The sequence below is a fragment of the Theobroma cacao genome, chromosome 5 (assembly GCF_000208745.1).
Source record: "Theobroma cacao cultivar B97-61/B2 chromosome 5, Criollo_cocoa_genome_V2, whole genome shotgun sequence".
In the NCBI taxonomy this organism is placed as follows: Eukaryota; Viridiplantae; Streptophyta; class Magnoliopsida; order Malvales; family Malvaceae; genus Theobroma; species Theobroma cacao.
The window spans coordinates 2,002,101-2,014,183 of record NC_030854.1 but is presented as its reverse complement, the minus strand read 5'-3'; the positions used below and the strand labels follow the sequence as shown (position 1 = coordinate 2,014,183).

General features: G+C 34.0%; 1 protein-coding gene and 1 non-coding gene across 2 annotated transcripts; both read left to right on the top strand.

The window, feature by feature from the left end:
* LOC18597798 (putative E3 ubiquitin-protein ligase LIN-1) lies at positions 3,072-9,930 on the top strand. Its single transcript, XM_018121294.1, has 17 exons — positions 3,072-4,015; positions 4,131-4,194; positions 4,325-4,361; positions 4,443-4,735; positions 4,819-4,904; positions 5,013-6,293; positions 6,707-6,851; positions 6,960-7,217; positions 7,328-7,637; positions 7,724-7,848; positions 7,933-8,052; positions 8,165-8,296; positions 8,850-8,972; positions 9,080-9,190; positions 9,285-9,428; positions 9,504-9,755; positions 9,862-9,930. Exons 1-17 carry the CDS (start codon positions 3,072-3,074, stop codon positions 9,877-9,879), a joined length of 4,443 nt encoding a protein of 1,480 aa, XP_017976783.1. The 3' UTR covers positions 9,880-9,930.
* On the top strand, positions 10,164-10,235 carry TRNAC-GCA. The gene has a single exon. It is a non-coding gene; the product is annotated as a tRNA-Cys (tRNA).

Here is a 12,083-nt window from a genome sequence, read left to right as displayed (position 1 = left end):
TAAAAAAATTAAATAAAAATTTTACCTTTTTATAATTTCATAATATAAGGATAAAAAAGAAAAAAGGAAAAGATGAGTGGAGAAATTTAAAAAATTAAAAAAAAATTAAAAATTTGAGTAAAATTGAATGAGCTTATAAAATCATTTTATTATTTTTTAATTATATTAATTATTCAATAACAAATTATTTTGAAAAATCATTAAAAAATATATAATATATAAAAAATTCCAAAAAGTCATGGCCTCCCATTACAAAGGGACGCTCCGCCCCTGCTTGTATGAAAGAAAGAAAAACTGGGAATGAAACGGTAAATGAAAGTCTGTAACAATCACCTGAAAACGACAATCTGAGCTGTATCAATATGGTGCATATTGGACGTTGGTGTTGGTTGTATGGTTGATGTAAAAGCCATAAATTCACATGCAATCCAATGCAAGTGTTTCCCATGCAGCAGAGCCCCTATCTTTAGCTTTTGCTCCATACTTGTGGCTAGGTTCCAAGTTCCGACCGCCCATCATGTTGGACGGGGGACCTTATTGTGGAGGAGTTTTCTTGTTTTAGTCAAAGGAGTTAGGAAGTTTGGCCAGCTACACATGGCTTGTTTATCCATGTCATGTTAGAGTCAAGGTATGAACTTTCACTTCAACGAGGATCTATTTTCTTCCTTAATACATTATTAGCATTCGGGAGTCTGATATCAGCTGTAACGATTCACACTGATTTTGTGAGATATTGTTTGCAGTTGAAAGTGATGTAAATTTTTAAATATTCAATTAATATGAGATTCATGGCTTCTCTTTAAGATCATGATATCCTCTATTTAATTTTACTGTAGCAGCTCTTTTTGACATGAGGTTTTTAACTCTCTATTGGAACCATGTATTCTCTCTAATGTAGGATTCAAGGCTCAAAAATTTATGACTCTTTGCTAAAATAACATATTATCTCTAATATGAGATTCAAGGCTCCCTGTTGAGACCGTGACTTACTTATTATTGTCGGTTAAAGATAGATCCAAAATAATGTTCTTGTTTGTCAACATGATAGATAATAGTTTGATTAGTTTTTTAAGCTGGGGCAATTAGGAAATTAAACAAGGGCACAACCAGATGTTGAAATTTTTAGTGGTCAGCTAAGGGCGTGTTTGGTGCGTAAGCTGATGGGCATGAATACTCACTTTATCCTATTTTTGGTACAAGCTTAGAAAGGAAGGATTCCATTGCAGATAGAATTAATCATCCTTTTAATATAAGATGACTCAATCCTCTAAAAAATTATAAACTTAAATTATATTTACTTAGGGAAAGGTAATTTTGACCGATAAAAAGAAATCATCTTATCTTATCTTTAATTTTGTATATATCGAACATGATATAAAATAAAACCCGTCTTATCTTACTCGTAATTCTTACGCACACCAAGCATACAATAAATTATATTATTTAATCCAATCTATTTTCTTATCTTATTGTATTTGATCATCTCCATAATCCTTGTACTTATAATGCCAAAATTCTCTCTTTAATCTCACTTCTAAACCATGAACCTTGATTTTAAATATAAATTGCAATTAATTATCTTCAGATTCAAACATTCCTTCCAAATTATCAAAGGCATCTAAAGAATATATATATATATATATATATATTTATATATATATATAACATAAAATCTATTAATAATAAGAGTTATTGTTCTTAAAAGAATAGGGAATGCCCTAACCTATACATAAGCTTTTTAATATGTATTTGTTTTTATTTGAGTCCTTGAATTATTATTTAAGTACGAAATGCACAATAAAGACTAAACGATTACCAAATAGGTTAATAATATAAATTAAATCAAAGAAAAATATAATGGCACCTCGTCGTATTTGGATTAAATTAATTTCTTTTATTGAAAAGCAAAGAAAATAAAGAAATTCATGGACTTGGAAAAAAAAATCCATTGATGGGAACCAGTGCTATGCTCTGAGACTTGGGCCATGGGTCATGGGTCATGGGCCATGAACTGTGTTTTATGGGCTCTTGGAAGTATAGTAGGCCCCTTCGAGTGCTATGCAATTGCAAAGGTGTTTAGATGCAATAAGCTAATAGAAAATTATCTCATTCACTTTTAAGAGTTAGGGATTGGCATATACCTTATTAAATTATTTTTTTAAAAATAATAAATTAGTGTAATAAATAAATTAACATATGGTAATATTCTTTTATACCATTTTTAATTTATAAAGAATAATTAGGATTAAAAAAACTATTTTTGAAGATTAAACACACATATATATAATTTGGGAATCTCTAAATTTTATACCATTATCAATTTAGATTTCTTCATAAGATTAAATTTGCAATAAGAACATTAAAAGAAACTCAAAGAGTAACATATTGAGTTCAAAATTGGAAGATGGAAAGCTGTCAGATCATCAAATGCTTTGTGCTTCTTCCATCAATCCATTCTTGGTAAACCTAGCTAGCAATCAAATCAGTAATATTCCACACAAAGTCATAATTAATTCCAAAAGAGAGTTTAAGAAACAAAACCAAACTGAAAAGGACATGAAATCTGCCACTCGAAAGAGTTTAAAACATTGTTGGTCTGTAACATTTTATATGCTTATGATAGTGATATGGTAATATATTAATGCTTAGTCCACCATATGCTTTGATCATCATTCAAAAACTGCCAAAGCCGGCTTTAGCTACTGCCACCTAGTAATTTAGAGGCCGGCCCTCTCTTTCTAATCCTCTGAACTTGACGAAGAATTATTCTTCACCTCAAAATTCCAGTACCTGAAGAAAAAATTGTGGATTCATAGTCTTCGTCTTCGTCTTCGTCTTCATTTTGATGGTTACTTCTTCAACAAGGTAAGCAGTTCTTCACAAAGTTTATTTGGTTTTGTTAGTGTCATGTTTAAGTCGAAGAGAATGGACGACTTTTTGTTTTATTCAATCCTAATATATCTTTTATTTTGTATATTTTTTCACCTTCGGAAGCATTTTTCTTGATGAAAATGGAGACTTGATGTACTAGTCCTGCACTTTTGAGTAAGGAGTCTAGAGGCCTAGGAAAGATGGCTGGAAACTATAGGTTTGTGATGGACCAGAAAGATATTGTGAGGACATTGATTACAACTGTGGGAAGTTTTACACAAGATCGGTTGATCAATAAAGAGCAGAGAATCCAGCACAAAGAACAGTGTGCAGAGAGATTGGCAGCCGAGGATGGAAGCACAGACAAGGACATGGAGGTTCGGTACTCTGATCAAGCTGTACTAGCAAACTTAGATTGGGGGATTGAAGCCCTTGAAGAAGCTATCAACACATCCAATGTGGAAACCAAGCATGCACGGTTGGACTATGCAGAGAAGATGCTTCAAGTTTGTGCCATGCTGACTTCTGATCAGAAAACTGCTGGTGTCCCCAATTCCTACCTCTCTGCATGGGCTCATTTAAACCTCTCCTACCTTTGGAAACTGCGTAACAATGTTCATAATCCAGTTCTTCATATTCTTCAGATGTTTATTATCGATCCCTTTTTTGCAAGGATTGATTTTGCTCCTGAACTTTGGAAAGAGCTGTTCCTCCCACACATGAGCTCAATCGTTGGGTGGTATTCAGAAGCTAGGCATAGGCTTATGATGGAAGCAATCCCTGATTCTTCTGATCTGTCATTTACTGCTGATTTTGATCAATTCTTCAATGAATCTTTGATTTTCTCCATGAGGCCAGACCAAGTTGAGAAACTGAAAAAATTGGAGCAACTTTACGGAGAATCATTAGATGAGAATACGCGGTTGTTTGCTAAATACTATAAAGACTGTATGAATTCTGATTCAACTGCTAGCAAGAAAGTAATGGCTCCTATGTTACCGATTGCTGAGCCACCAATGACTCCTCTACATGAGGTGAGCCGGTCAATCCCTGATTATGTAAAATTCGGTCCTATATTGCCTAAAAGTGCCGGCTTCTCTCCAGTTCTCAAATCTAAACATGGCAGAAGAGAAGGAAACAACAGGTTAGCTTCAATTCTATAGACAGTTATTAGAAAGAAACTTGGTTACAATTTTTTAGGGAGAAGGATTTAGACATTGAAGTTCTTACAATGTTCATTGGACATTTGGTTCTAGCAGAATGATGAGTGCAACTTCAGTCTACTCACATAATACGGATGAATCTGCTGCATGGGATCCTCATGTAAGGCTGAAATTTGAATGTGTATTTCCCCTCTCTCTCTCCCCCCGGATAAATATTCCGAACTCAAAACTTTTCACAGGCTTTGTGAACTTTTAATGACATATTCCCTATCTCTGCTTTATGACGGCAGGATGGTGTGCCTGAGGAAAATGAAGATGATTCTGAGTGTGAGCCCAATGATGCTTCTATTGACTATGAAGACCAATGTAATGAGGTTCAATCTAGCAAAGGGATGAAAATGACCAAGGATAAGGAAATCGGATCAGCTCTGCAACCCAAAAAACTTAGGAATCGAACACATTCCCCCTCAAATTTTTCACCTGTAGACACCCCCAAAACCTCTTCCTCCAAAAGTTCATCTCCGAAACCTGAAGGGAATTCTAGAAAGGAATCGAAATCGATATTGCGCCTTTTATCCTGCCGTATCACAGATTCTAGTGATCCTACCTCTTTGCCTATCTCGCCATGCAAGAGTAATGACCACAGCATAAGCTCAGGAGAGTCGGATGGTGAAGTGATAGTATGTTTCTCAAATACCAAAGTCACTTCGCTTCATTTGTTGTCTTCTTAATGCATCTGAAGTTGAAATGTTTAACTTTTACTGACATTAACTTGGAAATTCAGGAGATGCAGAAAAGTTGTAGGAAGAACCGTGGTCGAGCTCATAGTATGAGTTATGATAATGTGAATATCCGAACATCGGAACATAGGTACAAACATGTCTTTCCTTGTTAACGTTAGCATTTATCTTTGTCTTTCCTCTACCAAGGATTCATTAGCACTTTTCTCGTGACATTCATATTCATTTCATGTTGCAGTTCTCAAAATGAAAGCAGTGAAGGTAACCATAGCTGTGTTTCCCTCCCCTTATCTGAGAAGCTGACACCGCAGTCAAGACCACCGAAAGATTTTGTCTGCCCCATCACAGGACAGATTTTCAATGACCCTGTTACTCTGGAAACAGGTCAAACATATGAAAGAAAAGCAATTGAAGAATGGCTAAATAGAGGGAACACAACATGCCCCATTACTCGGCAACCTCTCTCTTCAAGCGCACTGCCTAAGACAAACTATGTTTTGAAGAGGCTTATAACATCTTGGAAAGAGCAGCATCCTGAACTTGCTCAGGAAATTTCATACTCTGAAACACATAGGAATTCATTCAGCTCCCCCTTGGGGAAAGAAATTGTATTGGTTTCCCCATCACCCAAATCATCCAAAGTCCCTGGTTGCAAGAGTATAGATGATTATGTTAACCAAAGGAGCAAAAGATTTATACGAGCAGCCGTAGCTACATCACCAACCAGTGTGATATCTCAAGCTGCTGTTGAGACAATTATCAATGGACTAAAACCTTTTGTGCCATGTCTTTGTACTTCAAACAATTTACAAGAATGTGAAGCAGCAGTACTGGCAATTGCTAGATTATGGAAGGAGTCAAAGGGTGATGCTGCAGTTCATTCTTATTTATCCAAACCAACAATTGTTAATGGGTTTGTGGAGATACTGTCAGCTTCTTTGGACAGAGAAGTTCTCAGAACATCAATTTGCATCCTTTCAGAGCTAATTTTCACTAATGAAAATGTTGGGGAGACGTTGACCAGTGTAGATTCTGATTTTGATTGTTTGGCTGCTCTGCTAAAGAATGGCCTAGCTGAGGCTGCTGTTCTTATATACCAACTGAGGCCAGCAATTGCTCAGCTTTCATCTCATGACCTTGTTCCCTCCCTTGTCCAGATGGTACTACACAAAAATGAAGAATCGGATGATCTTCCGTCAGTAATGGAACCCTCAGATGCTGCTATAGCAATGCTTGAACAAATATTGATGGGTGGGGATGAAAAAAGCAGGTCCTTCAATGCCTTGAGTGTAATTTCTGCAAATGGAATTCCTCGCCTGGTCAAGTGTCTGGATAGGATGGAAATAAGGAGGTCTATTATTTCCATACTCCTGTGTTGTATGAGAGTTGATAAAAGTTGCAGGAATCTGATAGCAACTGGAATTGAGCTTTCTTATGTTCTTGAGTTATTTCATGCTGGCAACGATAGTATACGAGGCATATGCATAGATTTTTTGTTCGAATTGGTTCAGCTGAATAGGTATTTGAACTCATCTTTTACTTTACACATTTCATCTTCACTTCTTATATGAGAAATACACTATTTTGGTAGAGAATTTGGAAGGAGTTGTGGACTCATGAAAACATTAAGAAATAAAGTCTTGGCCCCACAAGAAAGTGATCTTGGCTCTGCCTCTATTTAAAAGAGTATATTTCAACTTCACTGATCAAAATTAGTGTCACAAATGTACTTTTTAATCCCTTTAGGTTCCATAATTCTTTTGCTAGTTTGCTAAATGATACCTTCTTTGAAGCCTAGAATATGGTATAGAAACTTATTCAATTTGGCACTCCTTAGTCATAGTAATCTTGAATGGAAGCACCAAGTGCTGCACATTGCTACCAATTGATACCACTCCAAATATCTGTCTAAATTCTTCTTCTGTGTTTCAGGAGGACTCTCAGCAATCAGATGTTGGAAATAATTAGAACTGAAGGAGCATTTAGCACTATGCATACTTTCCTTGTCTATCTTCAGATGGCCCCCATGGAACATCAACCTGCCATTGCCACTCTTCTTCTGCAGCTTGATCTCCTGGTTTGTCTTAAAATCAACCAAAATACTAAAATTTATCATAAAACTTGTTCATATTCACTAGTAGTAATAGGCTATTTAAAATAGATTTAAAGGTGTGAATTTTTCCAGGTTGAGCCACGGAAGATGAGCATTTATAGGGAAGAAGCTATAGAGGCATTGATTGAAGCACTCCACAGAAAGGATTTCCCTAACCAACAAATGATAGTTCTAGATGCACTCCTATCTCTTTCAGGCTGTTTTACTTCTGCAGGGGAGTCCTATATCGAAGTTTGGCTACTCAAAATGGCAGGGTTTGATCAGCCTTACAATGCTTTAATAAAGACAAACTTGTTGCAAAAACATGAAAAAGATTTGAATGAAACCATGGTTAGCATTTATTTTGAATACAGATGTTTGTGGAGATATGATCCTCTATTCTTTTCTTTTCCCCTTTCTTGCTGTTTTAGGTCAATCCTGAATCTTAATGTTCACTGTAGGAAGGGGAAGAGAAAGCTGCATATCTATGGGAGAGAAGAGTGGCTTTTGTCCTGTGCAACCACGAAAAAGGTTCTATTTTCAAAGCTCTGGAAGAATGCTTCAAGAGTAATTCCTTAAAAATGGCAAAGTCAAGCCTTGTCATTGCCACATGGCTCACTTACATGCTGTCAACACTGCCTGATACTGGTGTAAGTCAGGCTGCCCGTGAATCTTTGCTTGATGAATTTATAAATGTCCTCCAATCATCTAAGAACTTGGAGGAGAAGATTTTGGCAGCCCTTGCTTTGAAAACCTTTATCAATGATCCAGGTTAGTGACGTTGGTAGATCTTACAATGGCATTATCATGACCATTTCCATAAAAATAATTGTTAACTTGAAATGTCATATTCTTAGCTGCCCTTGAAGAATTGGGAAAGTATGCTAAAGGCATCTACAAAACTTTGAGAAAGCTCAAGAGGAATTCAGTTGTGGCCACTGATATACTGAAAGCTTTAATGAATTTGTCATCCGTCAATGCAGTAAGTTCGGAACCATTCATATCCTCCACCATATATCATATAAAATGTCAGATAACTGATTGTACATAATGTTCTGCTTTATAGATGGAGTTGTGGAGTTGCACCGACATCGTAGAACTAGATTCAAGCACAAATGGTGAGGTTCTGTGTATGCTTCATCTGAAGGGTTGTTTGATAACCAGTCACTCAGATGGATCCATAAAGGTCTGGGCCTATATGACTCTTTCCCTCAAACAAACATGCATTCATGCAAGAAATATAAACAACTTTTTACTGCTTTCTCCCAATAACTGTGCTTAAATGTTATTGCCCCAAGGTTTGGGATTCTGGGAAAAGGGGTTTAAGGCTGGTTCAAGAAGCTCGTGAGCACATGAAGGCTGTTACATGCTTGTATGTCCCATCTTCAGGTGATCGACTATACAGTGGCTCCTTGGACAAAACTATTCGGGTAAATTATCTCATATCTGAATGGACATTGGTTTCTATTAAACTCTTATTTGTTTCTTCTTCATTTGTTTTTTTGATTACAGAATTACCTAGTTACAGAGTTTTTAAAGCTTCAATAGAGAAATAACTATAAAGTAACAATGATAACCTCCGAATAGAAGATCCATTATCCTGGAACACAGCTCTTAGATATATAGTAGAACCAGTCTTTGCTTTGATTTTTCACATAAAAAAATTTAGCTGCCTCTAAAGAAACAAGAACAACTCAAATTGAGAGACAAAAAATATGGTACCACAGGGAGCAGTCTATACAACTCATATTTGGACTTCCTAATATATGTCAAATACCTTTAAGTTCAGTACTTTTAGCTGAGTACATAGTCCTGATACAGAAACAGCAGATGAAAACTAGTGCATCTTGTAACACCTCACGGCTAAGACTTAATTGTATTTTAGTGTCAAGCCTTCAAGCTTTGCTAATACTATAAAGTGCTTGAGTTTGGTTCCTGAAAAAATTCTCAGCTGCAAAGTGCTGTATATACTTTTACCTGCAGATATGGGCACTCAAACCTGAAGAAATTCACTGTATTCAAGTTCATGATGTGAAAGAGGCAGTGCATGATTTGTCAGCCAATTCTAAATTTGCATGTTTTATTTCTCAAGGAAATGGAGTTAAGGTAAGTGCATTGAACATGGACCTTGGCCTTCTGGTTAAAACATATTAGGTATAACAAGCGGTTTAGTCCATAAGAAAATCTTTAAAACAAAAATGGCATTTGGGCAGGTGTATAATTGGACTGGGACTCCAAAGCATATAACTTTCAATAAACATGTAAAGTGCCTAGCCATAACAGGGGATAAGATATACTGTGGTTGCTCTGGCTACAGCATCCAGGTACGCATAATTTTCGCTCCCTGTTCTGCTTCTTGCAACTGTTTGCCAATCAATAAGGTTGAAGCTTGATTGTCTTTGAACAAATATTTGTCAGGAACTCGACCTGTGCAGTTCTACATGGAGCACATTCTATTCAGGAACAAGAAAACTGTTGGGGAAACAAACAATAAATGCCCTGCACATAGATGATGGTCTTCTCTATGCTGGAGGTTCTGCAGTTGATGGAATAGCAGGAAAGGTATGCAAATGCAACTCAATTTTTATCAGGGCAAACAACTAGAGTCTGATAGTAAATTCAATTCTGTTTATGAAGGTATTCTCCCGATCGTCTAAGGCAGTAATGGGATCCTTCCCAACGGGATTCGACATCCAACAAATTGCTGTCAACAATGACTTCATATTTACAGCTACAAAATGTGGGATCATCGAGGTTTGGTTGAAAGAAAGAGTCACCAGAGTAGCTTCCATTAAAATGGGCAGCAAGGGACATGCAAAGATTACATCCTTGGCTTCAGACAAGGATGGAGGAATGCTTTTTGCTGGTTCATCTGATGGTAAAATCCAGGTTAGAAATTCAAGAACGCAAATCATAATTGGAATAAAAATTGGGAATCACAGATTTTCCTGGTACTCACGACTCACCCCTTCTCCCGTTTTGGTTTTGGTTGCAGGCTTGGTCTCTAGACTAAACTGGGTTTCATTTGTAAAGAGCAATGTATCAACTATCAAGTAAATCAAATGTTAGCATCATGATCGTATCTTGCTAAGTGGATTTTCATTTCTGTAAATCATTTTATAAAGGGCAGGCCAACATTTTTTCTAAGTGTTGGTCTGTTTATGAAATAATACGACTATCTAAAATATCCTTGTTACGAATTCTCAGTGCAACAGTCTAAACGTTCGATAATCAAGTTGTTTGACTTTTTCTCAAATTTAAAATTGAGAAAGACTAAATCAATTTTAAAAAACCAAGGGGTCTATAGCTCAGTGGTAGAGCATTTGACTGCAGATCAAGAGGTCACCGGTTCGAACCCGGTTGGGCCCTTAAATTTCCAATTTGCTTAAAATTTTTTGATAAGCATCATTTAACAATTAACATCAGTAGCCATCCGGTCAGGCTCCAATCATGCTGCCCGCTTAAGAAACTGGTCATACAATCCGCCAATCTGATCCGTTTATTGTTATATTAAATAATATGTCATATTTTGATTAAAAATAGTTAATTAATTAATAATAATAATAATTTATTTAATTAAAAACAAAAATATTAAGATTTATTAATAGTAATAAAAATATTTATTTAAATATTTTAAAATAATTAAAAGACTTTTTAAAATATTATGCTAATAGAATTTAAACATAATATTTTTTCATACATAAAAAATGTTTTGACTTAAGGTCCGTTGTTATTCGTTTTGATGTAAAATGTTTTTTAAAAAATGTTTTCACCACTTCTATTTGTTTGAAAAATAAAAAAGTTATTCGAAAAATAAAATATTTTACAAGTCAACAGGAAAAATCCCTATTGAGTATTGATCACCTAAAATATCTTACATCTTTGAGAGGCATAAGACATTTTTTGTAAAACACAAAAACTACTCTTATACTAAATTTAGCATAATAAATTTGATAAATATTAATATTTAAGGTAAAATATCCATACCTCTCTAAATTTTGATATAAATTACACAGAGATCCATTAGTTTTTAAAATAGACATCTCGTTCAAAACAATTTTTTTCGCTAGACACGTAAATTCAGTTGTTAATCAACCGTTAGTATTTTTGTCAACTTGCTGACATAGTAAAAATAAAAAGATAATTTTATCCTTGATTAATTTTTAAAACTACTATTATATAATTTTATTATTTTTTTATTAATTAAAAAAAACCTTCCAAGGTAGGGAGCATCCATTAGTGCTCCTTGCTTTTCTTTTTAATTTTTTTAAAATATAATAATAATTTTTTAAATTGATAAAAATATATATTTTAATTTTTTTAAATCTCTATTAACAATGTTTACATTTTTAGAGCGAAGTGTCCATTTTGAAAACTAATGGACCCATTTAAAATTTCAACTAAAACTTATAAATGTTAGGTTATTTTACCTTAATATTTAACTTAAAATATTAAAAAATATTAATATTTAAATTATTCAATTCTATTAAAATTAAAAAATATTTTTTAATGAAATCATTTAATGCAATTAATATTTTTATTTATAAATTGTTTAAATCTTACTGATAATTATAACAAAAACTATTTCAATAATTCTCATTTAATTAATACATATTTATGAATATAGGCTTTTAATATTTTACATAATTGATGAATATTGATATTTTTATAGTGTTATGGTAAAAAAAATGATGAGATGGAAATTTTTTTGAAATTAAAGCTTACTTTTATTATAACTAGGATGATGCTCGTAGCTACGCTACAAAAAGATCACAGAAAATATTGATTATGTTATAGTGGATTTCAATTTGATACTTTTTAAAAGAGTTTGTAGAGAAAGCAATATTGTATTAGTCAACTGCATGAATGTTCGGTTTTTACTGATGAGAAAAAAATAAACTAATATTAATTTAAAATAATTATTTGCTCTGGTTTCAATTACAGGAAACTTGCACCTACATATATGATTATAAAATAGTAAAATATTAAAAAATGAGAGAGTATATAACATGTATTATTGACAGATTAAGATAAATAGTTGTACAATATAAGACAACCGTATCATATAAAAATCCTATCAATATACAATAGTTATTAATTTTTAATAATATATTTTTTATATATAAAATGAATGGCTAAAGGTTGTCAAATTTAGTTGATTTATTTGTTCAATGATGGCTATGTGCTATGTATATTAAGAAATGAATAAACCTTCTT

Coding starts and splice junctions, on each gene's coding strand:
- LOC18597798 (XM_018121294.1), top strand. CDS start 3,072: ATGGCTGGAAACTATAGGTTTGTGATGGACCAGAAAGATATTGTGAGG. Junction 7,849..7,932: donor ATTTGTCATCCGTCAATGCA/GTAAGTTCGGAA, acceptor TCTGCTTTATAG/ATGGAGTTGTGGAGTTGCAC. Junction 8,973..9,079: donor CTCAAGGAAATGGAGTTAAG/GTAAGTGCATTG, acceptor GCATTTGGGCAG/GTGTATAATTGGACTGGGAC.